Source organism: Polypterus senegalus, chromosome 7, assembly GCF_016835505.1.
Source record: "Polypterus senegalus isolate Bchr_013 chromosome 7, ASM1683550v1, whole genome shotgun sequence".
NCBI lineage: Eukaryota > Metazoa > Chordata > Cladistia > Polypteriformes > Polypteridae > Polypterus > Polypterus senegalus.
In genome coordinates this window covers 161077010-161100987 of record NC_053160.1, presented here as the reverse complement: position 1 = coordinate 161100987, position 23978 = coordinate 161077010, and the positions used below count along the sequence as shown (strand labels likewise).

The 23978-nt window shown below is 36.4% G+C and overlaps 1 protein-coding gene across 3 annotated transcripts in view; it reads right to left on the bottom strand.

Moving 5' to 3' along the window:
- Nucleotides 1-10823, bottom strand: part of LOC120532946 (selenocysteine insertion sequence-binding protein 2-like) — a 70257-nt gene extending 59434 nt beyond the window's left edge. The window contains exons 1-5 of one of the 3 annotated variants that reach the window (XM_039759460.1): nucleotides 10736-10823; nucleotides 10210-10283; nucleotides 6641-6860; nucleotides 6308-6380; nucleotides 658-893 (exon numbers count right to left, since the gene is read on the bottom strand). In XM_039759460.1, the coding sequence (XP_039615394.1) occupies nucleotides 658-893; nucleotides 6308-6380; nucleotides 6641-6860; nucleotides 10210-10283; nucleotides 10736-10753 (621 nt within the window). In that variant the 5' untranslated portion in view covers nucleotides 10754-10823. The other 2 variants (XM_039759462.1, XM_039759463.1) reach the window with 2 other exon arrangements.
- Between the last annotated feature and the right edge of the window lie 13155 nt (nucleotides 10824-23978).

The following is a 23978-nucleotide window of genomic DNA, read 5'->3' as shown; positions in this document are numbered from 1 at the left end:
TACTGCAAAATGTAATGCAGATTTGTTGCTCTACTCGCTCAGTCATTTTGACCAAGACAGCCACACAGTACACATGCTCACTCAACTGCATCTAGCACCTCCACTGACTAGTACGGGCAAGTCGTCAATATTCACACTTGCACATTCCAGTGCACTCTCCTTGGCTATAAGGGGACATAGATGCTGTGCAAAGCATTCTTGTTATATTAACAAAGGCTGGACTTTTTCTGGACAGACATCGTACTTTATACAATTAATCTAAACAAAATATAATGTGTTTTGCACCAGGTTTTGTGTTGAATGAATAAAGTAGCATGTTGCTTTAATTGCTATATAGAAAAATATACTGTTCTTACAATAACTAAACTATACTTGAATATGTTGCACCTAAGTTAAGACTGTAATTATCCACTCCAATTTAATCATCAATTCCAAACAGTAAAAACTTTTTTCTTTATTGGTACTTGAGGTTTCAGAGTAATACTTCTTAAAATCCAGCACTTACATCCTTCCATAAGACATCTCAAAACATACTGAGAAATTGTCATGGCACTAAGGTAGACAGTTACTTCACCACTGAAGTCTTCTTCAGATTGAAAATCCAGACATCTAACAAACATTACATCCAAGCCAAAAATAAAATAAAAATCTACTGACCGTAGAAGACACTAAAGATGATGGTTCTGTTACACAGTATTCATCGGTAGAAGTAACCAGTGAAGCTGTAACCCATGCTTGTTTAGGATTCTGACGAAGAGATTTAAAAGGGCTTTGAGAATGTGTGGTGTTCAGTTCAGGAAAATCTTTAAGGGAAACTTCAAATGTGTCTGCATGTTTAGGTTGATCCTTTTGTCTTGGCACATTCTCCATGGTATTCTTCCACCTTCTGCTACCTAAATTGGAATGTCAAGTAAGTGTGAGGAAAATGTTCTTGAATAAAAGAGGTATATTTTCAAATTGTTAGAGAAAAAGAAAAATTGTACCAGCATAACAGAAAACGTTTATAGATAAATGGATGATTAAAATATACCTCATATCATTTTATCAATGTAAAGTAAAGAGCAAATGAGCAGTAATCTTCCAGCTTTGTGTTCAGCTAATGAATATATCTGACCAACCTGATCTTTAGTTTTAGCAATGAATAGTAATTGTATCAAACTAATACAAATGGAACAGTTTACAAAAACAACAGACATTGGGATAGTTCTCACCGAAATACTTTCCCAAGTTACTGCAGGCAACAGATACACAATTTCACACTATATTTACCTAAGTTGTGCAATGCACTAAACAAAACCTGATTCTGCCCACTGAGAGTGACTTATTCCTACTCTCATACATTTTGTCAATTTTGGACTTGTATGTAATGCTATTAGCCAAAAAAAAAAAACTGGCCCATGATCAGTTATTTCTGGAAGGTGTATTAAAGTGCCCAGCAATGAGCTATCATATCCTGAGTAGGTTCCTGCCTTGCGATAGCACTGGCAGGATAGGATCCCGCAGGCTATAAAACTGACAAATTTATAAATATTAAAAAAAAACATCAACTGCAAACAATGGCTTCTTAGAGATGGAGCATATTTTAGGCCCAGGTAAACTTTGGTCTGAACAAAACTAAATACTGCTTAAACAAGTGGGAACTGTTCACACTATGCATGCAAACATTTCAGATAAAGATTAGAGAAATGAATTATCTTATAGTGTACTAAGCCAATGATCTGGTGATGTACCAAACACACTGAAGTTGATTAAGCATAAAAGATATTCTTTTAGAGGTCCATCTGATACTCACTTTTCTTTGAATCTGTCAAGAACACTTTCTTCTTGGTTTTCTTTTGTAGGAAATGAGCAAAGACCTTATGTATGCAATACTGTGAAAGAGCTATACCCATATAGGTAACACCAATGAGCACTGAGTAAGATGAATTTTACCTCCAGGCAATACTGATTTTGTATTTCCAGCTTGCAAGTAATGCAGTAAATAAGGAATTTAAATTTAGTTAAATACATTCTGAGCATGCTTACTTTTGCCACTATTTCTACCTTTCATATTGGAAAATCGTTTTGCTGCATTATAAAAGTGGTATAGTGTGAAAGAAGCAGGAGTATAAAACTGATTGAAGTTGCAATACCATAATTATTTCATCACTAGAGGGTGGAGGTTTTGAAGATATGGATTTTCTCAGAATACAGGGATGTTTAAAACGTTTGAATTTTGTTAACTTTAAATCACTCTATAAGATAAAAAAACAAACAAAAAAAAAAAACACAAAATAAGATAATGAAGAAAATAATACAACTTACACTTTTAGGTGTGGTATATAAACCGTCTGTTTAAAATAACATTTCAGAGGAAATAAAATCCTCGACAAGTAAAATCAGGATGACCAATCTAATATTTCCAAAACTTTGTATTGTGGGGCAAAGCAAATGAATGGATCAAGAAAACAGTATGAACTTTTCTGGAAGTTTCAGCTGCGTAAAGAAGAAATACCAGAAAATGGCTAGCTCTAGTCTGTCCAGGTGCAGCTTCTGCAGGAGGCCAGCAATAGCCACTGCTTTCGCTTTCTATCTCTGCCTAAATTTTACTCCAACAGGGCCTGATTCTTGGATCACATTTCCCTCCTAGGTTCTGCTCTGGATTTTGCTTTTGTTATCCTTTCCTCTCTTTTAACAGGGCAAATTTTGTGGGTGAGCTATCGATACCGTTAGTTGTTGAAATGGTTTCTTATGACTATTTTATGGGAATTCTGCTTTGTGTTATTTTTGGTCATTATTGCTTTTTTAAAACTTCAATAAAACATGATGACAAACAGAACAGAGCCTGACAATCTAAGTTAAGATATTTCTTACATGTAAGACGTAATTGATAATTATGGAAGCCCTAACATTTTGAAGATGAGCAGCTACTGCTCAGGCAGAATGGATAAAATCAGATGGGGGATTAGTACCATAAACTACACTCACCTAAAGGATTATTAGGAACACCTGTTCAATTTCTCATTAATGCAATTATCTAATCAACCAATCACATGGCAGTTGCTTCAATGCATTTAGGGATGTGGTCCTGGTCAAGACAATCTCCTGAACTCCAAACTGAATGTCAGAATGGGAAAGAAAGGTGATTTAAGCAATTTTGAGCGTGGCATGGTTGTTGGTGCCAGACGGGTCGGTCTGAGTATTTCACAATCTGCTCAGTTACTGGGATTTTCACGCACAACCATTTCTAGGGTTTACAAAGAATGCTGTGAAAAGGGAAAAACATCCAGTATGCAGCAGTCCTGTGGGCAAAAATGCCTTGTTGATGCTAGAGGTCAGAGGAGAATAGGCCGACTGATTCAAGCTGACAGAAGAGCAACTTTGACTGAAATAACCACTCGTTACAACCGAGGTATGCAGCAAAGCATTTGTGAAGCCACAACACGCACAACCTTGAGGCGGATGGGCTACAACAGCAGAAGACCCCACAGGGTACCACTCATCTCCACTACAAATAGGAAAAAGAGGCTACAATTTGCACGAGCTCACCAAAATTGGACAGTTGAAGACTGGAAAAATGTTGCCTGGTCTCATGAGTCTCGATTTTTGTTGAGACATTCAAATGGTACAGTCAGAATTTGGCGTAAACAGAATGAAAACATGGATCCATCATGCCTTGTTACCACTGTGCAGGCTGGTAGTGGTGGTGTAATGGTGTGGGGGATGTTTTCTTGGCACACATTAGGCCCCTTAGTGCCAATTGGGCATCGTTTAAATGCCACGGGCTACCTGAGCATTGTTTCTGACCATGTCCATCCCTTCATGACCACCATGTACCCATCCTCGGATGGCTACTTCCAGCAGGATAATGCACCATGTCACAAAGCTCGAATCATTTCAGATTGGTTTCTTGAACATGACAATGAGTTCACTGTACTAAAATGGCCCCCAGAATCATCAGATCTCAACCCAATAGACCATCTTTGGGATCTGGTCGAATGTGAGCTTCGTGCCCTGGATGTGCATCCCACAAGTCTCCATCAACTGCAAGATGCTATCCTATCAATATGGGCCAACATTTCTAAAGAATGCTTTCAGCACCTTGTTGAATCAATGCCACATAGAATTAAGGCAGTTCTGAAGGCGAGAGGGAGTCAAACACCGTATTGGTATGGTGTTCCTAATAATCCTTTAGGTGAGTGTATATGTAGATAACATGTAGATAGAACTACTTGTGCTATACTGCTACTTTGTAACAATTATATCAGCTAAACGTGGGGTGGATGACAATCATAAAAAAAAACCTTAAATATTTGACCTTAATGAACAGAGTAACTTAATGATACGAGTAACAAGGAATTTGTCATTATTGGAAAAAAAAAGCACAAATCACCAAAAGAATAAAATATCTGATACTGTTCTTCTAGATAAAAGATCATGTTTGACATGCATTCAATATTTGTCTCAAAGGAATTGAAAAACAATTCACAATTATTTCTGTCAGTAAAAATCACTTTGACATTTTAATGGTTACTATTATGGCATAAGGTATTTTATGGTGACATTTTAATCTATACGTGTTACTTTCAGCCACAAATAAATATGAACATGACAAAATGACTAGTTTGATCCATGAGTAGTTTAATCCATAGTCACCCAGAATATACCCAGGGGCACAGATCTTTGCTCAGCTTAGAGCAGCTTAAGTATCTGAATCAACTTAGTAAATGTTTGTATTAGACTGAAAGCCATGCCTAGACTTTGACAGTGGTAGTGAATTGAATTTTTATATTTAAGAACAAAAAAAACTGTACTTTCCTGTAAAGCTAAATTAGACTGAATAAATGTAACGTGTGTGTGTTTTTGTTTATTTGCTGCTCTGTGTAACAGGCAAAGTCAGACTATTCTGTAGGCATATGGTATACAACAAAGTAAGCAATCTTTCTTGTGTCTAAACTAGAACACCCATAGTGCAGTAATTTATTTTCTCCAACTAAATTTTAACCTCAGTTATTAAACCACGATATAGTAAACCCCTTGTCTTTCCATGTCTGCATCTGACACTGATGTAATAAACATCAACACTTTTTTGCATTTTTTAATTAGTTATATTAGCATACCTTCTAAAATACTAATATCTGTCAATAGATCTGAAAGTTTCATAATTTATTAGCATCTTTTTTATTATATCTTCAAGCACTTTTTTTTATAAAAAATCCTGTGTGTAATAATGTACGAGTTAATCATGTATATGAAGCTTCCAGACTGTCCAATACAACTGTTTAAGACTGAGATGCAAATATTATTACTTTTTTTGCTGGTTAATGTGGTACAATTTTTTACATAAGTGCTCTTGGTATTTGCTTAAAATGATCAACTATTTTATTGAGAGTGCTTTTTTATAACACATATACATTTTACTCCTTTGTTAAAATTTAAACGTGTTGAAAAAACTCACATTGGATGTATATAGCTTTTCTTCAATTCAATGTTATTTAAAGTGTTTAAACTTAATTTTCTAGAACCTGGGTGTCTAAATAATTCTTTAAAAAATGGCATATTTTAATTACCAGACAGACTGCTTTGCAGAAATACACCTGATACTGGTATTGCCAAATAATGTTAACAAATATTGTGACACCTGCTTGAAGAAGTAGTAGAAATTTAGAATAGTAAAGCCATAAAAATGCATCTGACATGGGTTTTGTCAGTTAAACTGACACTTGACTGAGAGTCTAATCACTTTTAACTTATATAATTAATCAATAAAGAGCATTCTTCATGAGCACATGTGTGATATAGGGCCTTATGAGGTACATGACACTAGAAACCATTAAGACCATAAAGTATTCTTGCTTCATAGCTTCACAATACTGCTTTTAAAATCAGACCCGTTCACAGTCTGTGAGATATCTGGATGTCCTCCCGTGTGTCTATATGGGCTTTTCTGAGAATACTGCAGTTCCCCTCTCACACTGCAAATAGTATGCAGTATCTTAATTTAGCTCCCTGGTATCACCAATTACTAATAAGTTTTTTTTTTTTTTACTAATTAGTTCTTTTAAAAAGTAAATTAGCTTTTCTTACCAAAACAGTACACCATAGTCACTATATAAAATAAACGCTTTAAGTGCCATTAACACTTTTTGCATTCTTTCTGCCTTCACTGTGCTCTGAAGTGCATTAAATCTGCTATTAACTCTGCTCTTTGTCTACTATCATAAACATGCTATGTATCTTTGACTTTGTAAAAGTACTCACTGTGAAAATCAATTCTTATTTTCACTATGCAAAATGACCACACTTGATATTTGTGTACTGTACTGACCCAGATTTGCACTGGCTGGCCTCATATTTGATTTTTTCCACTGAATGCGAGACTCGTATTTTAATTGAGATGTCTGCAAAAAGGAAAATATTAGTCTATTAGTGCAAATCACACAATAAGCAAATAAAATTCAGAAAATTATGCTGTGAATGAAATAGAAGTCTAACAGCATATCAAAACAGTGCTCTTTCTTCTCAAAACGATGAAACTTTAAAAGAATATCATCTGCAGTAATATGTGGCAAAAGGGAACAAAAGGAATGTGGCAAATGCCTGTTTAAGTAAACAATATCAACTTATAATAAAAAACAAAACTCTAAATTCAGGAGTTTACCTGAGCTGGCAAAGACATTGGCTTCTTTTCCTTTGCAACCTTAACCTCAGTGCTCACATTTTCATATTTTCTTGGGTTAGCACCTTCATTTTGAAGTGAAGGCTCTGAAAGTCTGTTACTTAGTGCTCTTGTCAGAATTTCAGAAGAATGCTTCTCAAAAGTGGAAGAGAAATTCCGGAAAGATTCATCTCTTCGGTTTTCTTCCTTATTGTTTTGATCCCTACAGCATGTAAAAGATATTCCCAATTAAAAATTTAAAAAGCAAGGAAAGCTTTATAAAATTTACTAGATAAGCCATTGCATGATTGTACCCAGCAAGAAAGGCACATAAATAAGACAAGAAAGACAAATGCTAAATGATCATGAACAGTAGAAGAAAACTAAGCATTTATTGTACATATGGTCAAATAACCATACAGAATGACACACTATAAGGCACTCTCTTACTCTTCTTCCATGTTATACATAAAGGGTTTATTTATTAAATTGTTGCCTTCTTTCTGCTTGCTTCAAAAAATAATTAAGACTATCTCACTGCTGTTCTGATCTTCAAGGCTGAATCCCTCCTTCCAACCACTGAGAAATTTAAAACAGTCTATTAAATGTTTCCTGTGAATGTGAAAATAGATGAATGCTTTAAATAAGATAGGATAAAACAGACAATCTTCTATGATTTTAAATACTGCTGAGTGCAACTTCCTATCTATAAATCTGTGCACTTCTGGACAGGCTGCATCACCACATCTTTCAATACCAAAAAGAAGAAACTAACTAAATTAAAGTCTGATTCTGTGCTATGATCCAACAAACAACAGCGGTGAAGAGATAAAAGAAAGTTTTACGAACAACTGCAGGACATTCTATATGAACTGTGCAACAGAGATTTTAAAATGCTCATAGGCAACTTCAACATCAAGGTGGGTGCAGACACCACAATCTATGAAAACATCGGTACACACTGGCTAAATTAGACGAACGAATTTCATACCAGGTCATACTAGAAGTACTCTGGTCAAAGCTGGTGTCATTTACATTTTGTAAAAAAAAAAAAAAACAACTCTGTTTTGTTGTTAGTTTTACCAGCTTAATACTTAATGTCAAATCAAAACCTGACCAATCACATAGCTTTTGAAGAAGGAAAAAAATAATAATAATGACACTGCAAAATCATGAATGAAGAAATGCTAAAAGAATATTTTGAAGTACTAACAGCTCGCTTGCAACAAACATATATTGGAAAATACTGTTCAAACTAGTTGACCCCTGTGTGTTAAAGAAAACCAAGATTCAACTACTATCCCAGCAATTAAGATTTACCCAAATAAGGGAAGGTCACAATTGTACCTGTTACACCAACTATGTGTACCCTGGAGAAAATATTCCAAGTTCATAACCCTGAAGTGAATAATTTATGTAGAATGGAACCTAATTACTAAACGGAGCTGAACGCTAAGAAAGTAGATAACTAGCAGTAATTGCCACTGTAACACTTGAGCAGAGTCTTCTTCTTATGGTTTACATATTAAAATTTGGCTGTATAAGCTAGCATCAACTAACTGTTCAAAAATACTTATTTGAAATAAATTTTTGTGAGCATTGAAGAAATGGTAATAAACAAGTGATGAAAGGTTAAGCTGTTACAAAAAATATGTACAGTCATGTGAAAAAGTAAGTACACCTCATGGAAATTGTTGACTTTTTCAACATATCTGAACAGGCAGATCTTCATGCAAACATTTGCCTACAGATAAAGATGATAGACTTGAATAAAAACATAAGGAAAATTTGTCTTTTCAGTAATTTATTCAATAAAAATATAAAAAGATGTAATGTTTTACTGGGAAAAAAGTAAGTACACCTTGACCTCCAGAGCAGGTACTGACTCAGTGAAAATGCCCGACTACTCCTCCATGCAAAAACCCACATCTTGCAACTGAAGGGATTTCTTGCATGTACTTCCCCTTTTCAAATCCCCCCACAAATGGAACTAGGCCAGACCATAACCGTCCATTTTTACCTTTTGAGACATTTCTTGGTGGATGTCCTTGTTCTGTTCAGATCATTATCAAGTTGAAATGTCCATCTTTGATTCAACATCAACTTTCAGACAGATGGCCTTTCATTTCCTCAGCCATTTTCACAAGATACAGAGTTAACTATCATTGATTCATCTGTGCAGAGCACACTGACCCAGAAGAAATGCTCTTTGCCTGTACAGGGGTTCCTCGGGTTACAATGTCTCGACATACAACGCTCCTTTCCATAAAAAAAACAATTTTTTTTTTTTTTTTTAACACTCATTTTTTCTGTTACTACAGTACAGTGTACAGTACAGTATACTTATGTCCTTTTCCTTTTTCTGTGGCTCAGTTGTGTTTTTATATTCTAGATTATGATTTTGCAAATGTGTTAAGATAGGTAAGTGACTTTGGCTAGAGTGTGTTTCAACTTACACCAAAATTCGGGTTACATCACTGTTGTAGGAACAGAACTGTGTCGTAACCCAAGGATCCCCTGTATTTGAAATGGTATACTGTTGTCTTACTCTATTTTTCGTTTTGAACAGTTCCTGGCACACATCTTGCATGCAGGTCAAATCTGTGCAATCTCTTTCCGATTGTAGATACCTGCACTTTGACACCAACTTTTAAATTTTGGGACTTTTGGAGACTTCTTTTAGTATAAAACACTTAGTTCTTGAGCTGTATTTGCTGGGTCCACCTGTTCTGGACAAATTACATTTTCTTGAAATATACAACACTTGTTGATGATTTTCCTTATAGTGAAATGATTCATTTCAAATAATTTGCTGATCTTTAAAAATCCCTTGCCTGGCATCCACAACATTCTCTCTGAAGTCCTTAGAGAGCTCCTTTTATCTTGGAATGATGAAAAAACATGTGTTATTAGTACAAAGAACACCAGACCCTAGATATTTGCGGTTTAAATATGACCGGTTTCAACTGAATACTCCCTAGGCATGCTCTAATAGTTGACACATTATTCAAATTTGAAGTGGTGAGAAATGGAGGGGTATGCTTACTTTTTGCATGTGACAAATCTGCATTTTTGTAAATTTAGATTATGAGAATAAAAACACCATGTCAATGTTATGTGTCATCACCTTTATCTGTAGGCACTATTGGAATAAAGATCTAATGTTTCCCTGTTCAAATATGTTGAAAATAGAATCCTTTTCCATGGCGTGTACTTAGTTTTTCACATGACATGTATCTGTCTCTCTTTAAAACTTTTAACACCACAGCAAGCCCAAAAGGTCAGATTGCCCACAGAGCACTATGAAGATGAGTCGTTAAATACAAGCACCTTCACAATTAAACTTCTGTGCCATCAAAAGCAAGTTATTTTTAAACTAGTCAAACGGTCAAAGAAATACAAATATATAGAATTGTAAATAAATGATGATTTCGCCGGAAGGATAAGGAAACAATCAACCTGGAGTTCTTGAAACTTCAGACAGCTTAAAAATGCAGCACATCTTGATTTACGGGACTAAACATACTGTTCTCTACTTGTTTATTAACAAGAAGAATGAAGAACCAACGTACTGAGAGTGAAAAGATATCCCCTTGGCAGTCCCTTTAGGTATAAAAGGCTTGACGTCAGGCGATAACTTGCTTCCCTGTGTGTATAAGAGAAATAAACTATTAGACCACAAAATTGCAACGTTATCTTACGACGGAAATACATGCAGATCATTCATGATTATATGCACACAATTCTGTATTTATTACTCGCAGTTCGGCGTGCTAGTGGGGAGAGCAATCGACAAAATGCTCAATAAACTCGAAAGAGTCTGCGCGCACTCGACAACGCAAGACACCTTTTTGCTAGAACTTGCAACCATCATTACATGAAAATCTACAAAACACCACAGCCGCCCATGCAGTCAGTAGTTACGTACCCGATTTCATGATTGCATTGGTTGTTATGCTGAAAGTGCAGTTTACAAAACAATGCTATATGGAGCAAAGGTTAATCCCACAAATGAGAACCTACGACGCTAATAATAATATCCCCCGATAAATAAAATCGCATCTATGCACTGTTATATATCTTTTTTATAAACTTCACCTGAGTTTCAGAATCCATGATTTTCAACGGCAACTCAAAACAACATTCTAGCAACTCCAACTGCGCCTCTCGAGTTGTGTGGCTCAATCCCCACTTCCGGGGTTGACCTGGAATTTTTGCATCGTGATTAAGGCGAGCGCAGAGGTCCAAAAGTGACGAGATGTTTACAACTAGAAATGAACAAGCTCTTCAACGAGCAAGCATGAAGCGAGTTTTTACTTTGTTCTTCCAGTTAGATAACATTTTTTTAATGATATATTTATTTATACGATACTGTATTTGGATTATTGTATTAAAATTAAGTATTACTCAAAGAGAGTTGGGTTTGTAGGCTGCTACTTGCATGATTGTCATACACGTGTAATACATATCACTATGAAGAACACACTTTACTACTTTAGTTACACAAATAAACCCAATTGCTTATTTTCCCTATTTATGTAGATCTCTCTGTTTTCTGTACTTTAAAATGTTTTTCCTCTGCAAGGAATGTATTTTGCATAGGGTTTCAACTGCGTGCATCTGCAAAGGACAAAAAAGGTTAAAAGTTATTTCCATGCTAAAAAGGAAAGAAGGTTAAAGACATAACGTTTCGGCTGTGTAACCTTCAAGTGTGCAAGCAAAAAAAAAGAGCAGGTAACATATGTCGTGATCTTGTCTTCTGCAAGGAACACTCAAGATAAGCCTTAATAGCTATTTAATGATTTAATTAACTAACTGCATTAAAACAGATACAATAATGGTAACGTAGACCATAAACGTCCAGTTGCTAATGCAATCTCTCCATTACATCTACAGCGCATCCAGAAAGTATTCACTTTTTCCACATTTTATGTTACAGCCTTATTCCAAAATGGATTAAATTCATTTTTTTCCTCAGAATTCTACACACAACACACCATAATGACAACGTGAAAAAAGCTGGAGGTTTTTGCAAATTTATTAAAAATAAAAAAAACTGAGAAAATCACATGTACATAAGTATTCACAGCCTTTGCTCAATACTTTGTCAATGCACCTTTGGCAGCAATTACAGCCTCAAGTCTTTTTGAATATGATGCCACAAGCTTGGCACACCTATCCTTGGCCAGTTTCACCCATTCCTCTTTGCAGCACATCTCAAGCTCCATCAGGTTGGATGGGAAGCGTCGGTGCACAGCCATTTTAAGATCTCTCCAGAGATGTTCAATAGGATTCAAGTCCGGGCTCTGGCTGGGCCACTCAAGGACATTCACAGAATTGTCCTGAAGCCACTCCTTTGATATCTTCGCTGGGTGCTTAGGGTCGTTGTCCTGCTGAAAGACGAACCATCGCCCCAATCTGAGGTCAAGAGCGCTCTGGAGCAGGTTTTCATCCAGGATGTCTCTGTACATTGCTGCAGTCATCTTTCCCTTTATCCTGACTAGTCTCCCAGTTCATGTCGCTGAAAAACATCCCCACAGCATGATGCTGCCACCACCATGTTTCACTGTAGGAATGGTATTGGCCTGGTGATGAGCGGTGCCTGGTTTCATCCAAACGTGACGCCTGGCATTCACACCAAATAGTTCAATCTTTGTCTCATCAGACCAGAGAATTTTGTTTCTCATGGTCCGAGAGTCCTTCAGGTGCCTTTTGGCAAACTCCAGGCGGGCTGCCATATGCCTTTTACTAAGGAGTGGCTTCCGTCTGGCCACTCTACCATACAGGCCTGATTAGTGGATTGCTGCAGAGATGGTTGTCCTTCTGGAAGGTTCTCCTCTCTCCACAGAGGACCTCTGGAGCTCTGACAGATTGACCATCGGGTTCTTGGTCACCTCCTTGACTAAGGCCCTTCTCCCCCGATCGTTCAGTTTAGATGGCCAGCCAGCTCTAGGAAGAGTCCTGGTGGTTTCGAACTTTTTCCACTTACGGATGATGGAGGCCACTGTGCTCATTGAGACCTTCAAAGCAGCAGAAATATTTCTGTAACCTTCCCCAGATTTGTGCCTTGAGACAATTCCTTTGACATCATGCTTGGTTTGTGCTCTGACATGAACTTCTTCTTCTTCTTCTTTAGGTTTAATGGCGGATGGCAAACCAACTTATTGTGCATTACCGCCACCTACTGAGTTGGAGTGTGAGACCTTATATCCTGTTATTTAAACCTGTATCTCTCAAATATTTTAACAGAAGATCATACACCTTTGGTTTTTTCTCTGCATTCTGAAATATATCTTTGACTGAGATGCCATTAATTTCCAGATCTCTTAGTTTCCCAACAAGCTGATTCCTTTCCATTCTATATGCATCACAATGTAATAATACATGCTCAACTGTTTCTGTTCTTCCACAATGTCTGCAGCACTCTGATTCATTTTTCCCCAACATGTAGAGGGAACAATTAAGATTGGAGTGACCTATACGGAGCCTAGTTATTACTGTGTCTTCTCTTCTGTTTCCGTATTCCTTCCTTTCTTTCCCCACTTTTGATTGAATGTTAAAAAGGTGTCTTCCTTTTGACTCGTTTTTCCAGTCCTCTTGCCATAATCTTATGACTGCAGCTTTAATAATACTTTTCATTTCTGATTTGCATAATGGAATTTCTATCTCAACCTCCTCTTTTCTCAATGCTGTTTTGGCCAACTTATCCACCTCCTCATTCCCTTCTATCCCTACATGGGCAGGGATCCATACAAATTCTACCCTTACTCCCATATGTGTGATTCTATAAATATTCTGCAAAATTTCATACAGAATATCCTGTCTAGATGTAGAGTTCCCGCTTTTTAAACTGTTTAAGGCTGAATATGAGTCTGAACATACAACCACACTTATGGGCCGAGTTTCCTCTACCCACTGCATTGCCAGTAAAATTGCCATCATTTCTGTTGTAAATACTGATACATGATTACTTAACCTCTTCAAGACACTATGCTTGAAATATGGAATGTATATCGCTGCTGCTGTGGACCCAAATCTGGATTTTTTGATCCATCTGTATATATTTGGATACTATTGGAATATTTTTGTTTCAAATATTGCTCTACTATTTCCTCATTAGTCCTACACTCATTCTTATCGTTAATTTTACCATGCACCTGTAAATCTACTAACGGCATTTGATATAACCAAGGAGGTATAACAGGTATTACTACTGTAGGGCTTGTTTTTATACAGTCAATACCTATTTTCTTGGCCTCCATATCTGCATTCCACCCAAAACTCCTGTACTTAGTGTATTCATGTTCCCAACATTTTGGAGTACTTCTTTTACTGGATGGGTGTCTGCATGCCCCCTTACAGAATTCCAATATGCCATCTTTAACTTAGTTGACCTAAATTTTAATGGCATCTCTGCCATTTCCACCTGCATTGCTGAGACTGGCGATGTTCGAAATGCCCCACTTCCTATCCTTAATGCCTGAGACTGAATAACATTAACTTTTTTGAGCAAAGATTCTGATGCTGAGCTATAAACTATACTGCCATAATCTATAATTGGTCTTATCATTGCACAATACACACTTTTTAATGCTTGTCGGCTGCACCCCAATCTACCCCTGCTAAACATCTTAAAATATTTATTCCTTTTTTACATTTATCTTGAACTTTCTTTATATGGGATGCAAAAGTTAGCTTTGTATCCATCCATACTCCGAGAAACCTAATTTCTGTTACCTGCTCTAAAGTTTGCCCATAAAGGTATATTTTGATATTCGGGATTTCCTCTTCTTTGAAAAACATACCACTTTGGTTTTCTACAGACAACCTAAAGCTCCATTTATTAGCCCAATTTTCCACTTCATTAACTGCTTTCTGCATGCTTTTCTCCACATACTCAACATTTCTTCCCCTTTTCCACAGAGCACCATCATCTGCATATAAAGACTTGCCAAGTCCTTGTCCAATAGTTGAAAATATATCATTTATCATTAAATTGAATACCACTGGACTGCACACACTACCCTGTGGGGTCCCATTATCAATTGAGTATATCCTAGAGTACCTTGTTCCAACCCTAACTTGAATAGTTCTATTAAACAAAAGTCCATTATCCAATTATACATTTTCCCTTTGATTCCCATATTGTCTAATTTTATTAAAACTCCCTCTTTCCAAAGCATATCATAGGCCTTTTCCACATCAAAAAACACCCCTACAAGTGCCTCCTTATTCGCCATTGCCTTTCTAATTTCAGACTCTAAACATACTACTGAATCCATGGTATTTCGCCCTTTCCTAAAGCCACTCTGATAATGACTTAAAAGGTTTTGCTTTCTATTACGTAATTTAGTCGAGCTACTACCATCTTTTCCATTACTTTACATAAGTTAGATGTTAACGCAATGGGTCTATAATTAGATGCTACTGTGGGATCCTTACCAGGCTTTGCAACTGGAATTATCACTCCGTGTTTCCAAGATGTAGGAGTTTTCCCAGCTCCCATATCTTATTAAAGCTCCTTAAAATAATATTTAGAGATACATCAGAAAGGTGTTTTATCATTTCATAACAGATTTCATCTTTCCCAGGAGATGTACGTTTCAAACACTGTAGCACCTGTTTTAGTTCATACATAGTAAAATCTGCGTCCAATGTACTCCCAGTCAGTGCTTTTTGAGTTAGTACATTAGGATTGTCTTTCAAAATTTGATCCCTTTGCACTCTCATACTATCTGACATATTATTGTCACTGTGAACCTTAACAAATGTTTCTACCAACTCTTCTACCTTTTCTGTATTAGTCATTTTGTATTTACCTTCTTTTATTAAAACTGGAATACCTTTATTCATTTGCTTCCCACCCATTTTCTTAATCATATTCCACATATCACTAATATCTATATTTACACCAATTTCATCACAGAACTTTCTCCAATAGTTTCTTTTTGTTATCCTTATTACCTTCCTTACCTCTGCCTGAGTTCTCTTATAGTTAATAAAATCATCAAAAGAGTATGATTTTTTAACTTTTCTTAAAGCTCTGTTTCTAGTTTTGATTGCTACACTACATTTTTCTGTCCACCATGGTACAGCCTTTCTCATTCTAACCCCTTTGCTCTTCCCTATCGTCTCTTGTGCTGTACTACATAATATTGTATTAATTTTATTATTTACATCTTCTACTTCATCAAAATTGAATTCCGTACTAAGCATTTTAACTTCACAAACCTCTTTATACTTAGCCCAATCTGCGTTTTTAAGCTTCCATCTTGCCATATTCTCCTCATGATATTCCTCAATTTCTATCCCTACTGAACATTTAATGGGATAATGATCACTTCCTAAAGTACTCTGATATAAAACTTCCCATTCACATTGCCCAGCCAAGTTATTGGAAACAATTGTTAGATCTATTACCGAATTTCTTCCTCTAATTACATCTAATCTTGTTATATTTCCATCATTTAAACATACAAAATCATTACAATCTAAAATTTCTTCTATTACATACCCGTTTTGATCATTATTTACACATCCCCACAAAGTACTGTGTGCATTAAAATCTCCACACCACACTATATTAGAATTTACATCTACTCCAATATTTTTAGTTAGATCTATATTTAGTCTTTTACAGGGATTATAAAAATTTATCACTCTTATATTACGATTTTCTGCCCTTACATCGATCACAACTGATTCATACTCCTCATTCACTTTCACCTCCCTGTATGCTATCCCTAGCTTAACAAGAGTGACCACTCCTCCTCCATTTCCGTTGATTCTATCTTTTCGTACTACTTCATACCCTTGGACCACATAACTTAAGTTAGGTTTTAACCATGATTCTTGCACACATATTACGTGTGGTTTAACCTTAAAATCATCTATCCATTTCTTGAACTCTAATCCATTTGATATCAGGCTTCTTGCATTCCACTGTAAGATTAAGAACACCATTATACTTCTCCACATACTGTCTGAGAGTTTGCTACATGCAGCTTCAGTTTCTCGTTTATTTGTTCTACTGTAATACCTTCTACATTCAAATACTTTTCTGCCGCTCTTAGGATAATTCTCGTTCTTTCAGTTCTACTCACAGTTTGGGCCGAACAGTTTACCACTTCTACCATAAAGGTAAGAAATGCCATCTTATTCTTAATGATCTTAATATCATCATCTTTTCCCTGATTTGATTGCTCATTTCTCATTCTCTTGTCCGCACCCTTTTCTTCTATTTCCGTCTTTTCAGTCAACTTAACCTTCTTGATTGCTTCTGCATAAGTTAATCCTTCTGAAATCTTAACATTTTGAACTTTAGCAGCATTTTTCCTTGCCTGGCATCCTCCATACCCTGCACTATGTTCTCCTCCACAGTTGCAGCATTTCGGTTTAATACCCTCTTCACACTTTCCATATTCATGCTCCCCCCCACATTTGGCACATCGCTGTCTCCCTCTGCATACTGCTGCCACATGGCCATATTTTTGACACTTGTAACACCTCAGCGGTGGAGGAATGAAAGGTCGAACCACATAACTCAGGAATCCTACAAAGACTCTTTCAGGCAATTTTCCCTCATCAAAATGTATCATTACCGAAAGACTATCACTTCTCTCCTTGTTCCGTGTGATTTTAAGTCTTCTTACACCTATCACTTTCGCTCCTGAAATGTTCTCCTTAATCGTTTCTATATCAACATTGGTTGGAATTCCTGTAATGACCCCTCTCACCCATTTCTTTTCTCCCATAAGTTGACTTGTGACTTTTTGCCCTAATATAGCCTTAATCGCTAATGCAGCCTTTTGCTGTTTACCATCTTTACAGAAAATGATCATTTTCCCGTCTCTCAACATTTTAGCACTTTCTATATTGCCAATCAATTCCTTCAGTACTTTTGTCAGTTTCAAAGGGTTCAAGTTACTCGCTTCCCCTGACGAAAACCTCACCATTACTTTAAATTCCTCCTTTATTTTCCTCGCCTGTTGACACTCTCTCTCACTTTCAGTTCCTGAAGTTTGGCTCCAATCTTTCTTCCTTTTCCGCTTCTCTACTAAAGTCCATTTACTACTTTTATTTCTTTCATATTCCCCGCCATCTATTTCATCTTCCATATCCGACTCAGTTCCGGACACTACACCACTTCCGCCCTTCCTGGTCTCACACTCCTCCATTTTTTCTCTTCCTGACATGAACTGTCAACTGTGGGAACTTATATAGACAGGTGTGTGCCTTTCCAAATCATGTCCAATCAACTGAATTTACCACAGGTGGACTCCAGTTAAGCTGCAGAAACATCTCAAGGATGATCAGGGGAAACAGGATGCACCTGAGCTCAATTTTGAGCTTCATGGCAAAGGCTGTGAATACTTATGTACATGTGTTTCTCAGGTTTTTTATTTTTAATAAATTTGCAAAAACCTCAAGTAAACTTTTTTCACGTTGTCATTATGGGGTGTTGTGTGTAGAATTCTGAGGAAAAAATTAATTTCATCCATTTTGGAATAAGGCTGTAACATAACAAAATGTGGAAAAAGTGATGCACTGTGAATACTTTCCGGAGGCACTGTACATATATGCATATGCACTGCACATCCCATAATGTAGTGATGCTGACAAGTTGCACCAGCCAGTGATGAGCCACCAATAGTATGAGCTGGCATTCCATTATGCAAAAGAGCAAATCCAAAGCCAGTGGCAGGGGTGCCAATAAAAAGGACAAAATGGTCCACTCTGGAACTAACTGCCAGTGCTTTATTACATAGGTGGGGAATGAAGGAACAAATCCAGAATGTAAGAGCAGATTAAATTTAATGAGGTGTGTATTAGGGCAAGCAAGACAGAGATCCCTTATATAGGATATGCACATCATTGATTAGGTCTGTAATGGATTATGGAAGTCAGGCATATGATTCTGCCTCATCTCACAGTTTCTTAAACTATGAGTTATAACCCTAAATTGACCATGGATTGGCAGCTTTTGGGTGACACAGAGTCATGATACATCATTTTATTCAATGGGAAGTGTTTTGTCATAGGTCACCACGAAAAGTTAATGGGTCCACTTGATTGCTGGCAGAGATTATCCAAGGGGGATTGGGATGACTGATCAGATAGACTGGGAAGACACTCAGAATGGCAAGAATGGGTCACAAGAAAAGAAAAATGTTTTAAGAAACACTCATCTAACTTATTGTCTTCATTGAATAAGGTTCAATTTGGAGCACTTAAGACTATATTTAGGGGCCTTTCCATATACCCAATTAAATGCTTTATTAGTGGAAATGCGAAAATTACCACTGTGTTTGAGAAGGAACTTACTGAGTATAAACTACTGGCATTCAACAGATGAAACACTAGAATATTGTTGAAAATATCAAAATGGGGAAATGAAATGTGATTTATTCAGTGAAAGAGTTTTAAGACTGGTAGAGGATTCTCCATTCAATATGTGTCTTATTGAGACTGATAAGATTTCTATTTAGCCATCATGGTATTTTGAAATTAATTATTGATTATAGAACAAGAGAAGATATGAGTAAAGTAAGTTCATTTTCATGGCAGAGCCAGTTATTAAATAATTATTTGGATGATAAGTATAGAAATTTATATTGATAGATCAAAAGACCCTTATGTTAAGAATGTGGCTAAAGGAACGGCCATTAGAAAATCAAATGAATTTAAACCAATAGGGCTGTTATGTTATTAGACTCATTAACATCTTTAAAAAACATCAAATAGAAATAATCATTTATTGGAAGTAAAACGTGCCATAACCAGATATTTTTGAATAATATAATTGTGAAAGTGTTTCTTGGATTTCTGCTCACAAAGGAGTGTATGGAAATGAAAGAGCAGACATGTTATCTAAACAAACTTTGTATAGAACAGATATAGACTTCAAGATTCCTTTAAGCAAATGTGAATTTAAATGTGTAATTAAAAGGGCAGTTTTTAGGTAACAGCAAATATTTGGTAGAGCAGTGATAAAGGAAGACATTTTATTTTGGTTAAAATGTCTAGTAAGTAGTAGGAATAAATGGATAAACAGCAAAAAAATATATATATTTTTTAAGAAATTAAAGCTTTGGCATGTTGGACTGAATCAATACTGTTATATTGGCAAGAATAAAACAGAAAAATGTGAGCAATGTGGTATTCAAGAAACATTAGAGCATAACTTGGTCTGGTGTTTGAAATATAGTAGAGTAAATCAACAGCAAATTGGTAAATTTAAACAAAAATGACTCTTCTTTAGTAATTTAAAAGAATTACTTAATAATATAATCAAAAATAGGAGTCTATTTAAAGTATTTACCAAGCATCTAAACATACAGAGGTTGGAAACTTGCACTGATAAGCGTGTTGCAGCACCCACCTGGATTGGGACCCAAGTGCAGCGGGTGGCTCCTCAGCATCACACTGGATAGTGTGGGCTTTTATGCGGTAGCTGGAGTGCCAATCCTGCCACCAACCTCCAAGTTTCCACAGTAAATTGGAGGATCTGCTTGGCAGGACTAGATGCAGATTAATGTCATACCCAGGACAAAGCAACTGTAGGTTAAGGGCCCAAAGGAGTAGAGTCACTTCTGGAATAATACAGAAATGTATAATAAATTCTAGTAGCAATTATAGGTAAAATATTTTATTCTCTCCTTTCATCTTCTCTAATGGCAGCTTTTTTTCCCCACCTACTCTCACCTCTTCTTCTTCTCCTTTCATCTGCCCTGGCCTTGTTTTCTCTTTCCTCTCATTTATAAATGTTATCTGCTTTTTCCTTTTCAGTTGCACACCTAATGAAAGCTGTACGGCCAAAACTTTGTGTATTTAAAGTTCTTTCCTTTTCAGTGTAGAAATAACTTTCAACCTTTTTTTCATTATTGTGCATACTTTACCTAAAGATTTGAAGCATGTTGTATAGTTCTTCTGTTTTCCTGAGGTTTAAACTTAGCTGAACCACCTCACACCCATAGGTGAAAAACACAAGGAGACAGGACTGCATCTGAGAGGGCTCTTCTAGAACACTACACAATGGCAGAAAATTGTAAACCGTGAGGAAAGCATACTAACATAAAATATATATGGCAATGATAAAATTAAAACAATTACCTGTCTTTCTGTAAAGCTTTTCTTATTATTATATGCAATTTTGCCCATAGGCTGATAACCAAATCAAGCTATTTAAAAAATTGTTCATCCTTTAATCACTCATAGATAAGCATAGCTTTGTTTTGTTTAAAATGCTGGCGATTCATTGGTATCCACCAGTAAGCCATTACGGCTGGCACAAGATAAAATTACACAGGTTACCATGTATCACCACCAGTATTTCAAAAGAGGACAAATAAGTTTAAAGCCGAGTGCATAGTCTCATCATCCATTCATTTGATTGCATGTTTTCTCTGTCTGATTAGTCTAATGCAGTGTCATCAACAAGGCGAATAAGGCAGGGCACAGATCGTAAGTGTCAAGCCGCACTGGTTAGCTACCGAACAGTTGATTGTCGCACTAATAAACTTGGCCTAGCGTGCAAAATAACCTAACACAGTATTGGGTGCAGAAAGCAAATTATGGTTCAGGATTGAGGTGATCTCAGTCCAGACCATTTTGAGGTGGGTGGCAGAGATGAGTAATATGTATTTAAGTAACTAAATGTTAAGTTTTGCTTGATCTCTGGAATTGCAGTTACTCTGCAATCCTGTTACTGATATTGTGTGACCATGGGCAAGTCACTTCATCTGTTTGTGCTCAATTGGAAAAACGATGGAAATGTAACCAATTGCATCTCAAAAGTTGTAGTCAACTTGGGTAGGTAGATACATAGATATTTATTTGTCCCCAGGGGAAATTTGGCTTTTCACAGAAGCTTAAAAAATAAAGTTAAGTATATATAGTGGTGTGAGGGTCAAAGACTTGCACAAGAGAAGAGGAGGTTTCCAAATGAAAAGCAGCTTTATTGTTGCTCAGACAGGAACAGCAGGGACGATGACGACGTCCCATATCCGCTTCCTTCTCAGATTAAAAGAAAAGATAGCCTTCCTGCAAAAGTGAGGAGACAGATGAGCCCATGGGCCAGGTCAGCAGCTGGTTTTAAATGTTCCACACATCAGTCAGTGGGCGACAAACGCGGTACATGGAAAGCATGTATACTTGCAGTTGCAACAGCAGCGAACCAGTCCCTGCCTGCATTAACTGAGGCCCACAGCACAGTTGGGGATGTCTGGATCTCAAACATAACAAACACATACCCATATGTGCATCTCTATTATATAAAAAAAAGTACTTGCCAACTTTTCTCAGCATCAACATTCTAACTCCAGAAGACAATCCACAGGAGAATATGCACAGCTTTATTGTTTACATGGAAGCTCATCTACTGTAAAATTACAGTATGTGCAGTTGAAGCTGGGGCAAAAGCAGGTCTTGAATTCTAAATGCATTGAAACGGTGCTTAAAATTACCACACGCGTTACTGTTGCCATGACATTATACAACATCGATACAAAGTTATTGCAAATGTTTTCAATTTTTTTTTTTGGACAAAAAAAAAAAAAAAAATAAAATAAAATAAAAAATGAAGCATCCAATAATTGTCCCCCCACCAAAAGTCAAAAAACATTCCATATGTTAGACCAGTATAGCAAGTTCCTCTGAAAAGCTATCATGGACAATAGACATTTATTGTTAAGTGGGCTCAGCTGCTATGCAACTTAAATTAAATCTGGACAGCTTATACTAGCAGGCAGCCTTTGTTGAAGTCAAATTAAAAATGCTGTAAAGATTGTTAACTTTAGGCCAGCAGTATCAATTAGTTGCTAATAAAGATAATGGCTGGACCAAGTACTTGCAGCAAGCAGAGGCCCTCCAGGATCTGTGTCCGACGTCCTTGGTTTAGGCTGTTTTACAAAATTAAATTCAGCAAACGAGGCTCAGTGCTTGCCTTTTCACTTCAAAGACAACAAACAGTAATGAATTTCAGGGGTGACCAAAAGGAGAAAAAAAAAAAAACAGGATTGACTTGTGAGTTTGTGTGCCCTTCACCTGAACATCTTAAGTCTGTGTTGCATTCACTGCTTCATTGGCTTAATTTTTAAATGTAAACTTATAAAACAGTAGTTGAAAACTATTATGACAGACACTCCCAAACTTCCACAAATGGCCCTTTCAAAGCACAGTCTGGCTAAATGACTGGCTTAGGGTCACACAGTATGTCACCAATACCAACACCATACTGCTAGTCTTTTTAAACATGGAGCTTAGCCAGTCTGAAATTATTAGGTTCACCATTAGCTCCCAACAAGGCAAAAGTATTTTGGGGCCACTTCTATAGCTTCAATGTAACTTTACTGATAGTGCTCAAGTGTTGTGGACCTGGCAATATGAACAATACAAATAAGTTAAGATTCAAAAATAGGGTTTGTTTAGGAAAGGCTGGGCAGACGTCATCTTCTGCAGAATTTGGGAACCAGTATATTAGGCAGGTCATGTACATATAAACTTGCATCAGGTGAATTCAAAAGCACCAGCTGCTCCAAAGATTTGAAGATTAGGTTATAAGAAAGAAAAACATGAGTGGGACCAAATTGTAATCAATTTTCTTAAAATTCTGAAATTACAGCAGTATTATTCCAAATGAACTCCCAAAAACCCTACATCCCATGGGAGAGAAGAGAATGGGAAAAAAACCTAAGCTATGATGTTTTAATTGCTTTACTTGTACCTCCGCATGAAATTTATGAAAAAAGTTCACATTGGAGAAGGCATAATGTCTATCAAAGTCAAGAACAGCAGGTATACAAAAATGGGAGCCATTTAATTCCTTTAACAAGGGTTCATTTAAAATCTTATTTGATAGTAGTAGGGGCTCATTATATTACAAATTCACTGATATAAGCAGCAATACAACATTTATATTCATGTTTTAGACAAAGATCAAGTCATGCAGCTTTGCACACATTAGGAAGTGAAGGATCATGCTACTTCACAAAATCAATCTATTTAGAATTTGTTAGCTGGAGTCCATTATACCTTAATACTCTCATCCCATCAAACCGTTTTAGCCAAGAGTGTAAGCAGTATGTTTAAACACATCAAACAATGAACCAGAGATTCTTTAGGACATTAGCATTAGAGACCAAAAAAAAAAAAACCCTTTTAACAAACCAGAATTGCAAAGCACTGTCACTAATAACCAATTATAAGTAAAACAAAAACACAAAGTAAAATCTCAATTTATAGAAAGCAAATTTATAGTTAATCACCAACTAAAAACTTTTAACCATCTTTTTACACTCAAATGTCTTAGTTTTCAAATAAAACAATTAAAAAATTAGATACC